The sequence below is a fragment of the Neovison vison genome, chromosome 1, assembly GCF_020171115.1.
Source record: "Neovison vison isolate M4711 chromosome 1, ASM_NN_V1, whole genome shotgun sequence".
Lineage (NCBI taxonomy): Eukaryota > Metazoa > Chordata > Mammalia > Carnivora > Mustelidae > Neogale > Neogale vison.
Genome location: NC_058091.1, coordinates 287,936,337 through 287,959,539, shown reverse-complemented (window position 1 = coordinate 287,959,539; position 23,203 = coordinate 287,936,337). Strand labels below are relative to the sequence as shown.

The 23,203-nt window shown below is 37.0% G+C and overlaps 1 protein-coding gene across 2 annotated transcripts in view; it reads left to right on the top strand.

The window, feature by feature from the left end:
- The window catches only part of NIPBL (NIPBL cohesin loading factor), a 204,686-nt gene that overhangs the window by 159,701 nt on the left and 21,782 nt on the right, over window positions 1-23,203 (top strand). For both annotated transcript variants that reach the window (XM_044232572.1, XM_044232579.1), the window contains exons 30-34: window positions 2,512-2,646; window positions 3,490-3,588; window positions 4,935-4,988; window positions 21,411-21,519; window positions 22,985-23,121. In XM_044232572.1, the coding sequence (XP_044088507.1) occupies window positions 2,512-2,646; window positions 3,490-3,588; window positions 4,935-4,988; window positions 21,411-21,519; window positions 22,985-23,121 (534 nt within the window). The remainder of the gene's footprint in view (window positions 1-2,511; window positions 2,647-3,489; window positions 3,589-4,934; window positions 4,989-21,410; window positions 21,520-22,984; window positions 23,122-23,203) is intronic.

Below are 23,203 nucleotides of genomic sequence, written 5' to 3'. Positions count from 1 at the left end.
ATTTATTTTCAGAAAAACAGTATTCATTATTTTTTCACCACACCCAGTGCTCCATGCAAGCTGTGCCCTCTATAATACCCACCACCTGGTACCCCAACCTCCCACCCCCCCGCCACTTCAAACCCCTCAGACTGTTTTTCAGAGTCCATAGTCTCTCATGGTTCACCTCCCCTTCCAATTTACCCAAATTCCCTACTACTCTCTAACGCCCCTTGTCCTCCATGCTATTGGTTATAGCCACCTTAAAGACAGTTTAAACCAGATTAAATATTAAAAGCTGTGGTTTGTGACCCTATAGTACTGATGAGTCAGTGGGTTTGAAGGCAGGGGAAGCTAATAGGTATTTCTGGTGCCAAGAACTGAATCCAGAAAGGGGTGGCTGGACAGCAGCAAATTCTAATCTCCAGTCTCCCAGATTGAGAAAGCAGAAAAAAGGTCCTCCTTTCCTACCTTAACCTTGAGCTGAGAGCGAAAAGTCCTAATGATTGGACAGAGTGCCAACAAGGGCAGAAGACACAGATTTCAGGCCCACTCATCCCCAGACCCAAACAAAGAACTGAAGAAGAACATGTTTACTGCTTGATACAGTAAAACAAATCATTGTCGAAAATTGGACTCCTTTTTTCAGTTACTACTGCCTTTTAATGGTGCAAGTTTACATTAAGTAAATGATAGGAACTGCAATTGCATAAATATTTTGGACAGGAATCTAGAATAAATTTGTATGAACAGGAGGAACTAGTTCATTGAGAGGTAAGTGCAGAATTTTGGTATCTGACCATATTTTTGGATCCTTTGTATATATCTGCCTGTTTCCTTAAAGCTGAATTACGACAAGTTTTAGATAAAATGAAATGAGAAAGCCATTTGAGTCTTAAGAACAAACTTAAGAAATGCTATCCTAAGATCATCTTTTCTTGTATGTCATGGAATTCTCTGGCTCTAAAGCCTTTTTCTTGGAAAATAAAAAGAAACAGGAGGGGCGCCTGGGTGGCTCAGTGGGTTAAAGCCTCTGCCTTCGGCTCAGGTCGTGATCCCAGGGTTCTGGGATCAAGCCCTGTATCAGGCTCTCTGCCCAGCGGTGAGCCTGCTTCCCCACTCTCTCTTTCTGTCTGCCTCTCTGCCTACTTGTGATCTCTGTCTGTCAAGTAAATAAATAAAATCTTAAAAAAAAAAGAAAGAAAGAAACAGGAAACATTGGCATTACAGAATATCTGTGGAATTTCCACATCACCCACTGCAGGCATACTGACTTCTGTTAACAGAAGTCTATCAGGCACAGGATTGGGTATTCCCCACAGTGATAAGAGTTTATCTACCTTTAGTTTGCTCTCAGAATATTATGTGACTGGGAGTTCAAGAATTTCAGCTTCCACTAGCATAAAATCTTGATTGAAACAAAGAATTTAAGGAGAGAGTGAAAGAAATTTTTTCATTTTAGTGAATTAGTCTTTTCAAGAGTGAAAGGCATAATCAATAAGATTCTCAAAGCTAATGAACTGACAGCACCTACCCAAGTGGTATATCCTAAAACATTTTCATGGTTGTCAGACTGCATAATGGAAATAATTTTGTACATTAAGTGTCTAGTGCTTTTTAAAACTCTTTAATTATGAAAATTTGTGAACTTAAGAGTAATAGTGCAGTGAACACTCAAGTATCTAGCACCATATTTCATCTATATTTTTTGCTAAATTAGTTTAAATTAAATAAAACTTTTGTCTACTTCTTCTGTGGATACTTCAGCCTACCTGTCCAAAAGAAATGTGGGTACTGCTCTTATAAACAAAAACTACTGTCTCATCCAACCAAATTAACAGTCTGTAAATATCATCTAATAACCAGTTTGTATTCAGATTCTACAATAGTCCTAAAAACTGGTGGAAAAAACTTATTTTCTAGCTTTTTTTTTTTTTTTAACAGAATCCAGTCAAAGAGCATACTTTGCATTTGGTGATCATGTTTTAAAATTTAGAGTATTCTCTTTTTTATATACTGCCCCCATGACAGTGACTCATTTAAAAAGACCAGGGCCAGTCTTGTTATTTCCTCATGGTTTTATTTAATTTGTTCTTTTGTTTCTTGTATTTCTTATTAACTATAAGATGATAGGGACAGTGGTTCAATTGGATTTAGGTTTAACACTTCTGCTAAAAATACTTCATATAAAAAAAAATACTTCATATGCTGTTTAAGTGCCACTATTCTAAAAGCTTCATGTTTATTATTCCACTTAATTTTGGTGAGCTTATGTTCTAGTCTTGTGTTCAGTGCTGTTTAATATTTTTTTATGTCTTGGATTTCATATTTTAACATATTTAACATATTTTAACATAATAACCCATATTTATAGTAACATTAGTAAGAAAGCATAGAGGGAGGAAATATATAGACCATCTTTATCATGTTAGTAGTCAATAGACTGCCTGATAGTGTTTATTCTTTAATTTTATTTTATCATATTTCATACATCAAGCATTCTGATATTTTAAAATACTTTTCTGTTCTCAGGATACTGGTATCAGTGTCAGGAAAAGGGTAATAAAGATTCTAAGAGACATCTGTATTGAACAGCCAACATTTCCAAAAATTACGGAAATGTGTGTAAAAATGATTCGCAGAGTCAATGATGAAGAGGGCATTAAGGTAAGATGAAATGGTGACTTCTTTAAAATTTTTTCATTTGTGTTTTAAGTAATTTAAGTGTTCATTTTATCTAAATTTTGTTGATGTATATGTAAAATATGACTTATAAAAGCTTTATAAGCGAATCAACATTTTTAGATTATAAATTCAAAAAAGGCATACTTTCTTACGTTTTTATTTCTAGATCTTATGTTAATAAAATCTGATCTTTCTCAATCAGTTGAATTATAATATTTAATGTCATCATAGTGATTACATTATATGCAGGAAGTTTATTATCAAATTAATTTTCAAATGGTATGTATTTGGTGTTCTAAGTTAAGAAGTACTTCTTTGAAAGTTCAATCTTATTCATTAATTTATTTATATATTATTGTCCCCTGTATTTGTTCTTGTGTTTGTTTTTAACAACTTTTCCCCAAAAGTAGTAAAAATATTTTTTAGTTTGATCAAAAAAATTTGAGTGTATACTATGCAGATTCCGTAGACTAGGCATAATATCACCTATTTAAAATTTTTACCAATTGTAAAAGATTATAAATTTAAGAAATTAATTGATGAATGTTTCTAAACTGAGAAATTCATGCCAAAAATTCCTGGTAGTTTATGTTTTGATTAGTTATTTATAGCTTTGGGACAGGTTTTTTTGTTTGTTTGTTTTGTTTTAATAAATTCTTTTCTCACCACGGGGCTTGAACTTATGACCCAGAGATCAGGAGTTGTATGCTGTACTGACTGAGCCAGCCAGGTGCCCCAACTTTGTTTTGGGTTTTAATAAGAATTTGGGATTGATAATTTTGCCGTTTGTTTTAGTTGTGTAGTTTGAAATTTTCTTTCTTCTAGAAATTAGTAAATGAAACATTCCAAAAACTCTGGTTTACTCCAACTCCGCACAATGACAAAGAAGCAATGACAAGGAAAATTTTAAACATCACTGATGTGGTAAGGACTGGAACAAAGGTGTGGTCCCTGTAGTTGCAAACCTAGTTTAGGCCTACCCACTCTTACGAAGAGAGAGACAATGATGAGATATTTGGTTAATCTTGACATTTAATACTATGGTTGATTAGCTGCACAGGTCCACTTATACACGGATTTATTTCAGTAAATACAATATAGTACTATAAGTTGTATTTTCTGTTCCTTAGGATTTTTTTTTTTACTACTATTTCCTCTCTTCTAGCTTACTCCATTACTGTAAAAGTATGATATATGATACATATATCATACAACATATGTGTTAATCACCTCTTTGTTATTGATAAGGCTTCTGGTCAGCAGTAGGCTATTAAAAGTTAAGTTTTGGGGAAATTAAAGTTATATGTAGATTTTCCTGTGTGCAAGGGGTTAGTATCCCTAAACCCTGCATTGTTCAGGGTCAGCTGAACTTCCTTTACATTTCTGGAGATACTCAGGGGATGCAAAGAAGATGAGATTGGTATTTCTACATAATCACTTCTTGGCATTCATTCACTTAAGCACTGATACTGAAATTCGCTGTATTCCTCCACTGATTGAAAACAGAGAGGGGGAAGAAGGAAAAGTGGATGAAGAGGTAACAGTAGCCCAGGGATAGCAACCTAAAATGGGATAGTACTTTTTCAGACAACATGAGTTAAGATAAGTCTCATTACTTTTAATTATACGCACAAGCTCCAAACCTTTTCGACCCAAAGTACTTTTTGATTTGAACATACATTTTGTATTATCATTTACAAGTTCAACTTTGTTTCACTCATGTCTTTCTATCTTCTATCTAGAAGGAAAATAATAAGCAAACATTTCTATTTGTATTGTTTTAAATCTTACAGATTTTTCTAATTGAAGTTATTATTCAAAATGTGATATCCTATATTTTTTAAAGTTTTTATTTAACTTTAGTTAGTTAACATACAGTGTAATATGAATTTCAGGTGTACAATATACTGATTCAGCACTTCCATACATCATCCAGTGTTCATCACAACAAATGCTCTCCTTAATCCCCCTCACCTATTTCACGCATCTTCCCATCCACCTTTCCTCTAATACCTTATTTAATTTCAATACATTAAACTAATTTGAGGAATATCTTCTAAAGTGTTCTTAAAATAAAATTGTTTAGCATTGGTAAATTACTGGTCTACTAAAAGAATAGTTTACTTTAAAACTAATTTTTTAAATGAGAACATTGAGACATTAATATACTACAAGCTAAAACATAGCAAAGATTTGGTTTTTGTTTTTGTTTTTTCAGATTTTTAAGTAAATTTCTAATTTTGATAGTTTCACCATATTTTCCCGCTTAGGTTGCAGCATGCAGAGATACTGGATATGACTGGTTTGAGCAACTCCTTCAAAACGTGAGTGTTATTTTGACTCCTGATAACAAATAACATGAAATTTAATAGAAGGTTAGTTCTTTATAAGCTTTATGATTTAAAAGAATCTTTTCAGTTATTTTTTAAGAATTTTTCTTTTGAGGGAGAACATTTATTTCAGTATATTAGGCTGAATGTGCTGGTTAATATCCCTATTTAATAAATTATTCGATGCCTGATGTAAGTAAGTTTTCTAAATCAGTAATTGAAATTCTGTCTTCTCTGCCTTCGAGATAATTATTTTTTTCTTATCCCTTTAATTTGTATGTTAGACATGAAGTCTACAGATTTACTGATTGCATTAAATATATATTTACATTAATAGTGCAGAATTAAACTACAGTTGTTCTTAAAAATTTCGTTCATAAAAATGTTTATCTCCCTGTGAATTTTTTTTATTTCAGAAACTTTAAATAGTTAGAAATACTCATCACCCAGCTTCAAAGTTATCAGCATTTTCCCAATCTTATTTTACTCTAATCCTTCGCTTATATATATTTTTAAATTATTTTTTCTTGGCTGTAGTACTTTAAAGCAAACCCCATACTTTATATCATTTCACCATAAACATTTTAGTGTCTAAAGAATTTCTTTAACAGAAATTACTTTTAAAAAATAACCAGAATATCATTATCATCTATATCAAAATAAATATTAATAAGTTTTCCTTAATATCTAACACCTATTCAATATTCATGTTTCCCTGATTGTCTCAAAAATGTATTTCTCTATTTGGTTTGAGGTTGCTTTGGTTGGTAAGGCTTTTAAGTCTCTTCTCTTAATCTATGATAGTCAACCCCTTACCCCTCTTTTTTTTCATGTCACTTATATGTTTTCCTATAGAATGTCCCACATTCTAGATTTCATAGATCTTTTCCTTCTGGTGTCATTTAAGTTATTCCTCTATTCACCATATTTTTTTCCATAAACTCTTAGATCTAGAGCCTTAATAATATTGAAGTTCAATTTTGGGAGTAGGAGACCAGGATGATGCTGAATGTTAGTGATCACATTAGGAGGCACATAATGGTTGTTTATCCCACTTTCAATTTAGATGTTGTCAACCTAGTACACTTATTATAACAAGTTTGTTCATTTTTTTAATGTCAGCATGAATGAATAGATTTGTATCTCTTTATATTTTATTTTATTTTATTTATATTTTCAGCAGGGGAAGGGGCAGAAGGAGAGGGAGGTAGAGAACCCTTACCAGGCTCAATGCCCAGCATCAGCCTGTTGCAGGGCTCAATCACATAGCCATGAGATCATGACCTGAACCGAAATCAAGTCAGACACTTAATCAACTGAGCCACCCAGCTGCCCTGTCTTTGTATTTTAAGTGTTATAATCATAATTTTTTTGAAGTTAAGATTGTCCCATCTTTGGCCAGTGGTAGTTCCTTCAGATTGGTCTTTTATACTTTTGATATAACCTCATTACTCTTTTGTAACCTGATCACTTTTTGGCCTCTACAAGATGCCCTAGACTCAACTTGTACATTTTCTGTCCCAAACCTGAAATCAGCCATTTTTCCAAAGAGCCCTAATTCCCTTTGCAGAAAAAATTTAGATGCTGCAGATGTTCTTTGCTAATAGGTTATTATAGCTTTGGGCCTTTTCCAGAGGATAGAGCTATAAAATATGTATTTTTTAGAAAGGCAAAAATAAATCAAGAATTAATATTGATTGTTTTATTCAAGTTTTCTATTATGAAAGTCGATTTCTTTGGTTTTATTCTTTCCTTTAGGCCAAAAGTCTTGGTTCCCAAGGAAAGGAACATAATTTACTTGCTTTGTCCTCCTATATTAACAAAAACATTGAATACAGTTTATAAGATTGCTTTGCATTTCTTTTTATCTATAGCTCACTAAAGATATATTACTAAAAGTCCTTTTTTTTTTTTTTTTGAAGGAGGGTGGAGGGCCAAAGGGAGTGGGAGAAAGAGAATCTTAAGCAGGCTTCATTGTGGGCTCCATCTCACAACCCTGAGATCGTGACCACCAAAATCAAGAGTCACATGCTCAACCAACTGAGCCATCCAGGCACCTCATTAAAAGCCCTTCTTAAAATAAATTTTTTCTGTTTGATTATATCAACAAGCTCCTGTCTAGTTAAGTTCGTTTATTTCTGTCTACTATTGTATGTTTAGCAGTATTTTTAACAGTCAACCAGAATTGTGTTCTTGAGGCACAATCAAGATCTAGAGTATCGGGAGCCTGGGTGGCTCAGTGGGTTAAGCCTCTGCCTTCGGCTCAGGTCATGGTCTCAGGGCCCTGGGATCGAGTCCCACATTGGGCTCTCTGCTCCGCAGGGAGCCTGCTTCCCTCCCCCCTCCCCCGCCTCTCTCTGCCTGCTTCTCTACCTGCTTGTGATCTCTCTCTCTCTGTCAAATAAATAAAATCTTAAAAAAAGAAAAAAAGATCTAGAGTATCATCCTTCAAACTTCCTTGCATCTCTTTATAGTTTCCTGTTCCCAGGAAACAACCAGTCTACTTTTTGTCACTAAAGTTAGACCTTTTGTAGGATTTCGTATCAGTGGATCATACAGCATGTAGTTTTTTTGTGTTCGACTCCTTTTAATTAGCAGAATATTGCTGGTATATTAATATTTTGTTCATTTTTCTTGCTCTCAATTATCAGTAGTACATACTTATGGTAATTTCTTTATGAACTCATAAATTTATGGATTTGTGTTTCCAGTTTAGACTTTCCTGAATAATGCTGCCATGAATATTTGTGTGCAAGTGTTTGTGTGGATGAGTGTTTTTATTTTTCTTGGGTAAATTCATATAAATGTGATTGCTTGGTCATGTGGTGAATGAGAAATGGCCAGACTCTTTCCAAAATGGCTGAACCATTTTGAATTTCTACCAGCAATGTTCCAGTTGTTCTACATTCTCACCAATACTTGGTTTTGTCATTCTTTTTAACTTGAGCCATCTGATGGTGTGCAGTAATACGTTGCTTTTAAAAAAAATTTTTAAGATGCCTTTTTTAAAATCTTCATGGTATTTTCATATGTTCTTCAGTCTGTAATATCTTAGGTTCTCTTCCTAAATCATCTTCTTTATATTATCTTTTATTTCATAAGTTTGCATAATATATTTGGTATCATTTCCCTCCTAAGTCAAATAATTAGCTCTATGTTACAATGCATTGTGACCATCTTACTTATATTTACGTCAGTCATCCCAGATGGGACATAATAATCTCAAAAAGGCTTTACAACCACATGTTTCATCTGATAATTACAATAAGTGAGTAAGAATTAATTGTAGCTATCAGAACTATTATTTAGTATTACAAAAAAGGACCCAAGATAATATCCATATGTATTATTGGCAAGTTAGAAGCAGAAAGGAGATGACTAGATTTTTAATCTTTTAGCAGTAAATTCTATGTTCTTATATCTTTACTTTCTAGTCCTCTTTGGCTACTTGTTCATTCAGTCCTTTTTCCCCATTGTGTATTTTACTTCAGTTTCTGACAATAGTTTATCAGTGACACTCTGACTTCGTGATACAGTCATTAGATTAACAGAATTTAATTTATTGAAAGAAATAAGGCTTAAAAATATTTATTATAGGGGCACCTTGGTGGCTCAGTGGGTTAAAGCCTTTGCCTTCAGCTCAGGTCATTATCTCAAGGTCCTTGGAGCAAGCTCCTCATCGGGCTCTCTGCTCAGCAGGAACCTACTTTCCCCACACCCACTGCCTGCCTCTCTGCCTAGTGATTTCTGTCTGTCAAATAAATAAAATCTTTTAAAAAAAAAAGGGGGTGCCTGGGTGGCTCAGTGGGTGAAAGCCTCTGTCTTCGGCTCAGGTCATGATCCCAGGGTCCTGGGATCGAGCCCCACGTTGGGCTCTCTGCTCAGTGGGGAGCCTGCTTCCCTCTCTCTCTGCCTGCCTCTCTGCCTACTTGTGATCTCTGTCTGTCAAATAAATAAATAAAGTCTTTTTAAAAAATTTATTATAGATGCATTTAAAGAGACATAACCACTCTTAGCAGTTACAACGTGTATGCATAAGAGAGCTTAGGAAGGATATAGAGAATAGACTGCCAGAATCATTGGAAATTCTTGAGTCAAGAATAATTAATGCACATGGGTGCACCAGGCTGGCTCAGTCGGTAGAGCATACAGCTCTGGATCTTGGAATTGTGAGTTTGAGCCCACACTGGGGGTAGAGTTTAAAAAAAGAAAAAAAAAAGTTTTGTTTTGTTTTTTTTTAATTAAAAAAATTTTTTTTTAAATTCCCAACACTTTGGGTGCCTAGATTGCTCAGTTGGTTAAGTGTCTGCCTTCATCTTGGGTCATGATCCCAGTGTCCTGGGATTGAGCCCCATATCAGGCTCCCTGCTCAGTGAGGAGCCTGCTTCTCATTCTCCTCCCCCTGCTGTGCGTGCTCTTTCTCTCTCTCAAATAAATAAAATCTTAAGAAAAAAGAATTAGCACACTTCAGCTATTTCCACTTGAGCTCATATACACATTCTACTCCATCCACTTTCCATTACTTCTCATTTTTATTTTTGTGTTGAGTTTCTTCTGGATTAGTGATTCTCAACATATGGAATGTAGTCATCTTTTAGGGAAACTTATATAGTACTATAGCTTCAAATTCAGACATGCATCAAACTGTCAAAATAAATAATTTTGTTAGTATATATACACACACACACTTCAAATGTATGAAGATTCACTGCCTTCATAACCTTTAGTGAATTCATAGTTTTATAACTTTTAATGAATTCATAGTTTTTTTTGCCTTTTTTCACTAGCGCATGAAAGAAAAATTTCTATCATGAAAGTCCTTATATTTTTTAATTTCTATAAAGTAGTCTAATTAGTTTAAAGCACCGTCAAATCCCTATGATAGTTACACAAAAATTGAATTGATTTTTTTTTAGTGCCACTCATTTTCATTGCTTATGTACCAAGAGTATGGTCCTTTTTTAGTTTATAGGAAAATACTGGTGGGGTGCTTGAGTGACTCGGTTGGTTAAGCATCTGCCTTGGGCTCAAGTAAATGATCCCAGGGTCCTGAGATCAAACCCCACGTCTGTCGTACTCCATGCTCAGGTGGGAGTCTACTACTCCCTCTACTCTGCCCCTCCCCGACATGTGCTCTCTCTTGAGTGTGCCTGCTCACTCTCTCTCAAATAAATGAATAAAATCTTTCAAATTATTTTTAAAAAAAGAAAATGCAGACAGTGAAAAAAACTTGAATAACATATATTTCATATGTTCCTGGCCTAGTACTCTAAAACAATATCTCCTTGACGTTTACAGTCAAATACTTTATCAACCAATGAATGAACAGGAAAATTAGTATACTCGTGTAATTTAATAGTACCCCACATCTTAAAGGAGGAGACTATTGAAACATAGGGCAACATAGATGAATAATAAAAACATTACAAAGAGTTAAGAAGACTTACACAGTAGAGTACATGTTCTGATTCTATTTATATAAAGTTCTAAGACAGTCAGAAACTAAGAGAAACTAGTTTGTATTGGAAAAATTCAGAAGAGTGGTTGCAGGGGGCCAGGGATTGATATGGAAGGGACATGTACTAGGGTTCTCCAGAGTAGCAGAACCAGCAGAATACTGAGAGAAGAGAGAAAAGGATCTATTCTAAGGAATTGGCTCATGGAGTTGTGGTGCCTCTTAAATCCCCAAATCTGCTGTCTGCAAGCTAGAAGTCCAGAGAATCTACTGGTGTAGTTTAGGCTTTGTCTGAAGGTCTGAACCAGGGTACACAATGGTATAAATCCCGGTTGAAGTCAAGAGAAACCTGATGTCCCAGCTCAGACAGAGAATAGTCGGTTTCTTCCTTCTTCCACCTTCTGTTCTTTTCAGGCCCTCAGTGGCTTCTATGATACCCACCCAAATTAGAGAGGATAATCTGCTTTACTCAGTCCACCATTTCTGTTTTTTGTTTTGTTTTGTTTTGTTTTAAGATTTTGTTTATTTATTTGACAGAGAGAGGGAGAGATCACAAGCAGGCAGAGCAGCAGGCGGGAGGGTGGGGGAGGGATGCAGGCTCCCTGCTGAGCAGAGAGCCCGATGTGCAGCTCGGTCTCAGGACCCTGGGATCATGACCTGAGTTGAAGGCAGCGGCTTTTAACCCACTGAGCCACCCAGGCGCCCCTCAGTCCATCATTTCAAGTGTGAATCTCATCCAGAAACATCCTCAGCAATACCCAGAAGTAATATTTAGCCGAATAACTGGGTATTCTGTGGCCCAGTCAAGCTGACACATAAAATTAACCATGACAAATCCACTTTGTCAACTTGGCACAAATGTATATCTCTTTAAACCATACTTCAGGGGCACCTGGATGACTCAGTGGGTTATGTCTCTGCCTTCGGCTCAGGTCATGATCTCAGGGTCCTGGGATTGAGTCCCGCATCAGGCTCTCTGCTCAGCAGGGAGCCTGATTCTCCCCTCTCTCTCTCTGCCTGCCTCCTCTTTGCCTACTTGTGATCTCTATCAAATAAATAAATAAAATCTTTAAAAAAGAACAAAACATACTTCGTTTCCAAAAACAATAACAAGGTCCTAGTCCCACCTAACATGATAACAGCTATCCTGCATACAACCAAAAATGCACTAATCTCTTTCCCAGGAGAAAAAAATGAAGCTCTTGAGTGATAGTTACTCTTCTCTTTGATATCCCATAACTTAAATATACTATGATATGAAGTCAATACATCTTGTGTTCTATGGTAAGGGAATAAGAGGGGAAAAAATTATTCGCTCTTTCCTCTCTCCCTCCTTCTCCCTCTTACCATCCCTCCCTACATACACACACAAATACACACACACACGCACACACACACTAATGTATTCATAACAAAATAAGTAGAAAATGCTCATGGCAACTTTTTTTTTTTTCCTATATCTTGTAATGTGGTCATGGCTGCCTTCTTCTACCCACTGTCCATTCCCCTTTGCCTTCAACAAGGAGCTCAGCTGGTCTCGGTTCATGGTGGAATGACTCATAACTTCACTCTTTTTTTTTTTTTTAAGATTTTATTTATTTATTTATTTGTCAGAGAGAGAGAGAGAGAGAGAGAGGGAGAGCACAAGCAGGCAGAGCGGCAGGCAGAGGCAGAGAGAGAAGCAGGCTTCCCACCGAGTAAGGAGCCCAATGCGGGACCCTGGGATCATGACCTGAGCCAAAGGCAGCGGCTTAACCAACTGAGCCACCCAGGCGTCCCTCATAACTTCTTTCTTGAAGGGTCTTTACCACTAGTAGTCCTGCCTGGCTTGGGTTGGTACAGTTTTACATTGACCTTAATCACAGGAGATGGTAATACTAAGAATTGCCATAAGGGATCTCCTATATTCCAGACATACTCTTCCTTATCTCCATTGTAGAGCAGAGTTCCAGTCTCTCTCTGGTAGTCAGGATCAGTCACTCCAGCCAGTACCCTAATTCCCTTCTTTGCCTGTTGATTAAGAGGCATGAGGAGCCCAAAGTAGTTGGGTCATCACCTTAACTTACAGTTCAGTGGGATAGTTGTGTCTCCAGGTGGGAGCTCCTTCTGGAACTAAGACCTCTAGGTCAGCAAAGCATAAAGTTGCCAGAAGTAAAAATTTTGCTAGCAGGTTGCTAGAGGTAATAGTGAGTGATGCCACTCTCATTTCCACCCCTTGCAAATTTCTGGATTGTGAATCCTCGTTGTGGGCTCAACAGCACCAAATACTAGATACTAATTCAGAGCATATAGAGCCTTCTGGAGAATCTTGCCTCAGCCGTGCAGGATATTGCCACCTATCTGGTGCTATATATAACCCTTCAAAAGTCCATTCCATGTTCTATCAAGCCACTTGGATTCATTGATCAAAAGTAATTCTGTGTAGAATACCATGACAGTAAGTAAGGCATTCTATAAATCTACAGGTGGTAGTTTTGGCAGAAGCACTGCATGCAGTGAAGGCAAGTCTGTATCCAGAGGGTCTGTTCCAGTAAGAATATTATGAAAATGGTCCTGTGTAATCAACCTGCCCATGAGATAGCTGACTATTCACCCAGGGATTGGTTCTATGTCAGGTACTCAGTGTTGGTCTCTGCTGCTGGGAGATTAGTCACTCAGCAGTGGCCATAGCCACACTGGCCTTCATGAATAGAAGTCTGGGTCACTGAGCCCATGTATAACCTCCTTCCCTGCTGCCACCATGGACAGTTTGTTCATCAGCCCATTGAGCAATAAGGGTAGTTGGGAAAGAGGCTGATATCCTCCAAGAAGATACCTACAAAATGAGTCTTCTTATCCACTTGATTATTTAATTCTTCCTCTGCTGACGTCATCCTTCGGTGAACATTCATGTGAGACACAAGTATCCTCATGTTTTTTGCCCAACCGGAGATGTCTATCCACATGCCTATTTTCTAAATTTCCTTGTCCCCAGTTTTCTAATCCTCTTCCTTCCAAGTCCCTAGCCATCCAGCCAAACTGTTGGCCACAGCCCATGAATCAGTGTAGTACATAGTCACATTTCTGGTCGTTCCTTCTTCCAAACAATGTGAACAGCCAGGTACGCTGCTTAGAAGTTCTGCCTGGTGGAAGAATTTCCCTTCACCACTGTCCTTCAGGGATGTTCCAGTCAGGAGCTATAGTGCTACAGATGTCTACTTTGGAATGGTCCTGTGTATCATGCAGACCCAGATGTAAACCAGGCCGAAGTCTTCCTCTCCTCTGCTGGCTGATCATAGGGGATGATCGTAGGGAACTCCCCATGAGTCCATAGGTACAGGCTGGAAGAGAGACCATATAGCAGGAATGAGAACCATAGGCATTTGGGCTGCTCTCACCTAGTCACATCTATACCACTTACATTTGATGATGACAGCTGCTGTGCATACCCAGCTTTATATCTTGGGTTGGGGGGGTCAGGTAACACCCAGTTCATCACAGGTAGCTCAGATTGCATGGTGGTGTGGTGACCCATAGCTAGGCATTTAGTATCTACTAAGCCCCAGTAGCAGGCTAGGAGCTCTCTTTAAAAAGGAGAGTAGTTATCTGCAGAGAACAACAAGGCTTTGCTCTAAAATCCTAAGGGTTTGGACTGCATGCAGCCCCCCTATGGGATCCTTCCAAAGGCTCCAAACAGAATCCCTACCTACTGCTGACACTTCAGACACCTTTGGGTCATCTGACCCATGGTGCAGAGCAGCTTGCCCAGCAGCCTGGATCTTGTGCACAGCCTTCTTCTCTTCTAGGCCCTACTCCAGCACAGGCAGCATCTCAGGTCACTCAGCAAATGAGCGAGAGTAATACATTCAGAAAAAGAATTTGTTGCCTCTAAAATCAAAAGCCCACTAGGCACGGTGCCTCTCTTTTTGATTATATATAGGAAAGGCCAGATGGAACAGTTTATCCTTTACCTTAGAAGGGTTATCTCAACATACCCCACACCACTAAGACACTAGTAATTTCACTGAAGTAGAAGACCCCTGAATTTTTGTTGGATGTATTTCCCCACCTTTTGACACACACAAGTTTTACCAGTAAATCTAGAGTGGTTGCTACTCTTTGCTCACTAGGTACAGTCAGCATCGTACCATCAATGTAATGAACCAGTGTGATAATCTTACTAAAGGAAGAGGTAATCAGCTGGCCTTGCCTGCTGACAGCAGGCTGCTTCTGGTAGGCCTTTGACAGGGATGGAGAAAAAGACATCTGCCAGAAGGTCCCAGGCAACCAGGGAATGTATTAATTCACTCAAGTAATACCTTATCTGGTACAGCAGCTGGAGTTGAAGTCACCACATGGTTAAGCTTATGCTAATCCACTGTCATTCCCCAAGATCCATCTGTCTACTGCACAGGCCAAATAAGTAGGTTTAATGAGAAGGTGGTATGAATTACCATCTCTGCATCCTTCAAGTCTCTGATGATACCACTAATCTTGACAGCCCCTCCAGTAGTGTAGTATTGCTTTTAGTGTACTATTTTCGTGGGTAGAAGCATTCCTCATGGCTCCCACTTGGCCTTCCCACCATAATAGCCCTCACTGCATGGATCAGAGAACCAACGTGAGGATTCTGTCAGCTGCTGAGTATATCTATTCCAATTTTGCATTTTTGTACTAGGAAATAATCGCAGGGTGTATTTGGGGACCCACTGGACTCAGTGTGAAACAGACCAGAGTTAAACCTCCACTGACCACCTGGCCTCCAAACCCCACCCCTACTCTGACTTATGGGCTACAGCAACCTTTAGGGTCTCCTGGAATTAGTGCCAGTTCAGAACCAACATCTAATAATCCCTAAAAGGTCTGATCAACTTCCTTTTCTTCAGTGTACAGTTAACCTGATAAAAGACCATAGGTCCCTTTGGGCACGGTTAGGTAAAGAATTAACAGTATATTTTCCATAGAGTATGGGACTCCTTCCATACTTAAGGAATCAAGAGGATTCCTCAGAGAATGACAGAATGTGTGTGTCACCAAAATTCATATGTTGAAGCCTAATCCCTAGTGTGATACTAGGAGGCAGGGCTTTGGGGGCATGATTAGATCATGAGGGTGGAGCCCTTGTGAATCAGATTAATGCTCTTCTAAGAAGAAACACAGATGATCTCTCTGTTCTCTGCCACATAAGGATATAACAAGAAGACCAGCATCTGCAAGCTAGGAAAAGAATCTTCACCAGAAGATGCTGGCACCTTGGTCTCAGATTTCCCAGCTTCCAGAACTATGAGAAATAAATCTCTATTTAAACCACCTAGTCTATGGTATTTATTATAGCAGCCCAAGCTAAGACAGAAATTGGTACCAAAAAGTAGGATACAGTTGAAAACAATGTGAAAGTGGCTTTGGAGCTGGGTATTATGTAGAGACTAGAACAGTTTTGATGTGCTAATACTAGAAAAAGCCGACATTTTGAGGGACCTTAAAAGGCAGTTCTGGTTAGGGCTCAGAGAGAAAAGAAGCTGTAGAGAAAGTTTTTGTCTTCTTAGAGAATACTCATAATCATGTACAGTATGTTGGTAGAAATACTGACAGTAAAGGCCATTCTGATGGTGTCTCAGACGGAACTGAGAAACATGCTATTGGACAGCGGAAAAAGCAGTCTTTGTTACAAAGGGGCAAAGAACAAGGCTGAGTTGTGTTCTTGTTCTGGTGTTTTATGAAAGGTAGAACTTCAAGTATGAAATTGGATATTTAGCTAAGAAGATTTCTCAGTAAAGTGTTGAAGGAGTAATTTGTGTTGTTTATAATCAAATACTGTCTCTCCTTCAGCCAGTGAGTGGGTAAAAAGACTAATATAGCCACAGTTTCATAGTATTCCACATCATAAAGGAACAAACTGTTGATACATACAACTTAGGTGAATAATGAAAACATTATGCAGAGTGAAGGAAGCCCTACACAGAAGAGTACATGTTTTGATTTATATGAACTTCTAGGAGAGGCAAAATTAGTCTGTTTTGGAAAGACTCAGAAGAATGATTGCAGGGGGTCAGGGATTGACGGGGAAGTAACGTGAGGGAACTTTCAGGGATGATGGTAATATTCTCTACCAGTGGTTCTAAGAGTTAAAGTTACTGAGAGTACCTGCAACTTGTTAGATACATGAATTCTAAGGCTTTACCCCAGTAACTCAGGGTGGGCCCCCATTCTATATTTTATAGTCTCTCCAGATGATTCTGATATGAGCTAAAGATGTAGATCACTGTTCTGTATCTTGATAGGAGTTTGAGTTCTAATGGTGAATGCACTTAACAAAACTGAGGAAATGAACACTGAAGATTTGAACATTTGATTTTGTGTAAATTTTATCTCAAAGGGGAAAAAAAGTATACTGTTTACAGTTTCCTTTGAAATACATCAAAAATAAGACGGATAGGGCGCCTGGGTGGCTTGGTGGGTTAAGCCGCTGCCTTCGGCTCAGGTCGTGATCTCAGGGTCCTGGGATCGGGTCCCGCATCGGGCTGTCTGCTCAGCGGGGAGCCTGCTTCCTCTTCTCTCTCTCTGCCTGCCTCTCTGCCTACTTGTGATCTCTCTCTGTCAAATAAATAAATAAATAAATCTTAAAAAAAAAAAAAAAGGACGGATAAAGATGTATGTGTATGTATACATATGTATATGTATATACATGTGCTTATGCATATATAAGCATAAGGCTGGTTTAACATCAGTGTGTGTGTATGATTTAACACCAAAGTAGAAGAAGTAAGTAATCACTCCAGGGAGCACAGGACAAATTTTTGATAAAATTTAATAACTTTGAATGGTAACTTCTAATAAAGTAGGAACAAATTCTTTTTTTTTTTTTTTAAGATTTTATTCATTCATTTGACAGAGATTACAAGAGGGCAGAGAGGCAGTCAGAGAGAGGAGGCAGGCTCCCTGCTGAGCAGAGAGCCCTATGCGGGGCTCGATTGCAGGACCCTGGGATCATGACCTGAGCCGAAGGCAGAGGCTTTAACCCACTGAGCCATCAGGCACTCCAAGTAGGAACAAAGTCTAACAAAATAACTATAAACCTAAAATGAAAATCATGCAAAATGGGAATAAGTTCAGAGATCTCATCAAAATAAAAAATAATCGGCAAGGGGCACCTGGCTGGCTCAATTGGTAGAGCATGTATTTTTGAGCTCAGGGTCTTGAGTTCAAGCTTCATGCTGGGTGTGGAGCCTGCTTAAAAATAAAAGAAGAGGGTGCCTGGGTGGCTCAGTGGGTTAAGCCTCTGCCTTCAGCTCAAATCATGATCTCAGGGACCTGGGATCGAGTCCCACATCGGGCTCTCTGCTCAGCAGGGGGCCTGCTTCTCCCCCCATCTCTCTCTGCCTGCCTCTCTGCCTACTTGCAATCTCTCTCTATCAAATAAATAAGTAAACTCTTTTAAAAAAATTTTTTTAATAAAAGAAGAAAAAATACAGTCATCAGATATGTTGAGATGATTATAAAATGTATGTGGAAAAGCAGAGAACTAAAAATAATTGTCACTTTTAAAATGCAGGAGAACTGACTTGCCTTACCAAATATAGGACTTATTTTAAAGGTATAGTAGATAGTGTGGTACTAAATAGACCAAGAGAACAAGATGGAGAGCCCAAAAATAAGCCTCCATGTATTTAGGATATACTTTTAAAATAGAAGTGGCGGGGCGCCTGGGTGGCTCAGTGGGTTAAAGCCTCTGCCTTTGGCTCACATCATGATCCCAGGTTCCTGGGATCGAGCCCTGCATCAGGCTCTCTGCTCAGCAGGGAGCCTGCTTCCTCCTCTCTCTCTGCCTGCTTCTCTGCCTACTTGTGATCTCTGTCTGTCAAATAAAGAAATAAAATCTTTAAAATAAATAAATTAAATAAAATAAAATAGAAGTGGCACTGCAGCTAATGAGGAAAGAACAGTTCTTAGTAAATGGGGCTGGGACTATTGGCTATCAAAAAGGAATTTTTCTTTTCTTTTTTCTTTTTTCCTTTTTTAAGATTTGCTTCCTACTCTGGGGCCCCTCAGTGGCTCATTTGTCTAGGTGTCCAACTCTTGGTTTCTGCTCAGGTCATGATCTCAGGGTAATGAGATCGAGCCCCACGTCAGGCTCCGTGGTCAGAGACTGCTTGAGATTGTTTCTCCCTCTCCCTATGCCCTCCCACCACTCCAGCACACACATGCGTGCTCTCTTTCTCTCTCTCAAATAAGTAAATCTTTAAAAAAAAAAAATTGATTCTTACTTCCAACTCAGTAGTCACCTCCATATAAAGAAAATCTTTAAAACCTTTAGAAGATAATATATGTGAATATATTTTTGATCTTTCTGTAGGGAAAGATTTCTTTTTTTTTTTTTTAAGATTTTATTTATTTATTTGACAGAGATCACAAGTAGACGGAGAGAGAGGCAGTCAGAGAGAGAGAGAGAGAGGGAAGCAGGCTCCCTGCTGAGCAGAGAGCCCAATGCGGGACTCGATCCCAGGACCCTGAGATCATGACCTGAGCCGAAGGCAACGGCTTAACCCACTGAGCCACCCAGGCGCCCTAGGGAAAGATTTCTTAAACAAGTTCCAAAGCCATTAACCTTAAAAGATTGATAAATTTCAGTGTGTTGAAAGGAAGTACATTTTTTAATTTAAAGATATCTTAAAGCAAAAACACAAGTCACAAACTGGGAAATGATATTTGACACACATGTGACATGGAAAAAAGGATCATTATTAAGAATATGTGAAGAACTCCTCTTCTATAAACCAACATAAGCAAGAGTCCCAGTAGGAAAATAAGTAAAAGGCATGAATAGGCATTTCATACAAGAAATAGCACATATAGCCTATACAGTGTTCAACTTCATTAATAATATGGAAATTACAAATCAAAACTGTGTTTTACATTCGTTTGATTAGTGGAAATTGAGAAGTCAGATGATAACAAATGGTGGAAAAGAGATGAATTAAACAGTATCTCTTAAACTATTAATTGAGAAAATACTACAGCAATTTGAAAAAATATAGCATTGGGATGCCTGGGTGGCTCAGTCGGTTAGGCCGCTGCCTTTGGCTCAGGTCATGATCCCGGGATCCTGGGATCGAGTCACGCATCGGGCTCCTTGTCCAGCAGGGAGCCTGCTTCTCTCTCTGCCTCTGCCTGCCACTCTCCCTGCGTGTCCTCTCTCTCTGACAAATAAATAAATAAAATTTTAAAAATATATATATATATATAGCATTATTTCATAAAGTTGAACAATTATATAATCTGTGACCTAGTATTTCCACAAAAAGGTACTTCCACTTAAAGGTATATACCCAAGAAAGTCTTACATATGTGTGCAAGGAGACAAAAGAATTTTCATTATGCCATTAAAAATGTCTAATTCTATCTAAATTAATTGCAGTATATCTAAACTAATAGCAGTATTAACACAGTAGCCTGTTGCTTATCAGTTAAAATGAATAAAATACAGTCATTTGCAACACCCTGGATTACAGTTAGGGACATAATGCTGAGTGAACAAGGCAAGTCCCAGAAGCCAACATCTAGCATGATACATTTTAGAAAGTTGAAAATCAGGCAAAACTATAAGCAGTATACAGCTTACATGATTTTTTTAAGCAAAGAAATTAGAAAAATCCTGATAATGGTTACCTTGAAGTGACACAGAAGATGGAATAAGGGAAGGAGCACATTGGGAAAATAAAAGTCCATGGAAATATTCTTGTTCTTGAGTTGGGTTCATAGTACAGTATTTTTATAAGTAAGTTAAAGAAGCACATGGTAGTGTTGATGGTGTGTCATGAACCAAAATACAGGATTTATACTTTTGTGTATACTTAATCTCTTGGAAAGGAAAAAGAGAAAATAAGGAAGAGAGGATTGTTTTCTGTTCCTTCCTAGAAAAGACTAGTATGTGATTTTAGTAGCTGCTTAAAGAATTGAGTTGTGGATCAGGACAAGTAGAATTTGCTGTACAGAGTTGAAACTGAAAATTGAAATTTTCTTTGATTTATTTATTTAAGTTGAAGAGGATGTGGGCAACATACATGTTATGTTATACTGATTGCTGTCAACTGTTTTAATCATTTGTGCATCTTGTAGTGAAAGTTTAAACTTGAGCTATCCCAAACTAGCCACATGTGTTTTTGTTTTTGTTTTTGTTTTTTAACTTAATTTGAATTTTTGTTTTTATTTGATTTTAATTCTTCGGTCATGCTAGCAACATTTCACATGTTTAGTAGCTGCACATGTCTTTTGGCAACCATATTGGACAGCACAGATAAAGAATATTTCCATCATTGCAGGAAGTTATATTGGACAGCACTAGAACTCTTCATGAAAATCAAATACACATTTCAACTTCCTTAATATCTCCAGAGTTGTATTAGCTAGTCTGTATTAACAAAAATATACCAAAGATGACTTTACAACTGACCTATGATTATAAAAGTTTGAATTTGTATAGTTAGACTGATCTTTTCTCCTCATCTCCTCATTCCTAATACTTTTCTTGCATTGTTGATTAATAATTTGGCAAAGGATAATACAAAAAAGAAATCTAGGCTTATGTTTTGTAATTTAAAAAATTGAAGGTGCAATTCAGATGAAGTTATATTAAAAATGTAATTAACTTACACTTTTTTGAGCTATCAAAGGCCTTGAAATAAGGAAGAACAGAAATTCTTTAAAATAGTCCAACTAGCACTGAGCATTAAGGAAAGTTACCGTTCTCATTTCTCTCAGGTCCTACATACAGCAGTTAAAATACTTCATACTAACATTGTTTGAAAGTGTTTATAAGATATTTTAAACATTTGCTATAGATTTTTTATTTATTTGCATTTTCCATATTAATTGTTAATGACAAATTGAAAGCTTTTTATGGACACATTTAATGCATTTATATTACTATTGCCTAATGAATAATTATACCGGGATTTTTTTTTTTTATATATATACATATATAGTTGTTGAAGTCCGAAGAGGATTCCTCATATAAACCTGTGAAGAAAGCTTGTACTCAACTTGTTGATAACCTAGTTGAGCACATTCTTAAATATGAGGAATCTCTAGCTGGTAAGACATTTTATATATTGGTAATTAAGTTGATTTTATAAGATATTTTTAAATACTTTGGGCACATTTCTCAATTTCGCTTCTGGTTCTACTTAGCCTAATAATTAATGACACTTTTAAATGAAGGGGGTTTTTTTGTTTGATGTTGCATCCTAGATTGTATTGTTTAGGTTGACTAAGATTATCTAGAGCAGTATAATAAAAGCATAGGTCTCATCTCTTCTACATCTTTCAGTAGCATAATTTTAAATGTTAATGTTGAACAGACATCAAAGTCCAGGTGCTAATACGGATTTAGCTAGTTGTACTCATCCAAAAACTGCTTGATATCTTTTAAATGATACAGAATTTTCTCTCAAAAATGAAATTATTTTAACTATGATAAAAATGTTTTTAAAAGATTTGTAGTACATTCCTAATATCATTTATAATTGTTATATAAAATGTGTTTAATCTTGAGCTAGATAAAACGGTTAATATTTTTTAAGTTGACAAATTCCTTAAATACTTAATATTTTATATTATCTATTTCATTATTTACCAGTCACAGATTTGAAGTTTATAAATAATTATATAAAACTATAAAAGTAATTGATAATCTATTGCTTAAAGCGCCCAAGACTAACATTACTTCCCATATCCTAATGTACATTGGTGAGGAACAATAGTCAGCCTTGGTCATTCTCCAGAATTGGGAGCCTTATAGAGGTACCATTATGGCACCTAAGGAAATTGTTGCTATCCTTTATATTTTATATGCAGTTTATTTTCTTTAATTTTTTTTTCATTTTCCATGTGTACCTCTTTCTCTTTTTATCTCCTAGTTCTCTTCCCCTATTTTAGCCTATCCTAGATTTTAAGGGTGATACTGTTGTCAGTGTTGAAAAATTGCTAATCTCTTCTAAAAACTAATTTGCCTCCTGAGAAAGCACTGTATCTCCTAACTAGCAGCATTTTCCTCCCACTGGAGCATAGTTTACTTTTCTGAGGTAGCACTGGTCCAGCTTCTTAATTTGTCATGCCAGTCTTTTAACATTCTTCTACCATGGTAGCATCTCTCTTTTCCCAGTACCCTCCAACACAGTATCACCACAGCTAATTTGTTTTTGTCCCCCTTTGCTAACTTTCCCTTACTTACTTCCATCCTTTATAGATACCAGCAACACCATGTTTATTCCCAAAACCCCATCCCTAAACTTAGTTTCCATTCTACTTATTAACTTCAACCCTATACCCCTTAGTGTAAAATTTGCCTTCCATAGCACAGCCTCTTTGTCTTTTATTCTTAATATATGTAATATGTATAATAAAAGAAAAAATGTAGAAAGTCTAGTATCATAAGAGATGCTAATCTTTTATTGAAGCATGTATTAAATCAGTTCAGGGGGTGATAGTGACTAACTTCAATAATTGTATAATTTCCACTGCCTTGTCATATTTTAGTATCTTATTTCTGTTTTTCCAGACTCTGACAATAAAGGTGTGAATTCTGGAAGATTGGTAGATTGCATAACCACTTTGTTCTTATTCAGCAAGATAAGACCTCAGCTCATGGTTAAACACGCCATGACTATGCAGCCATACCTTACCACTAAATGTAGTGTAAGTATAGAACTGTCCTACTTTTCTGTCTTACCATGTAGTATTTTCAATTTAGAATTCACATGATGTCATCATCCACACT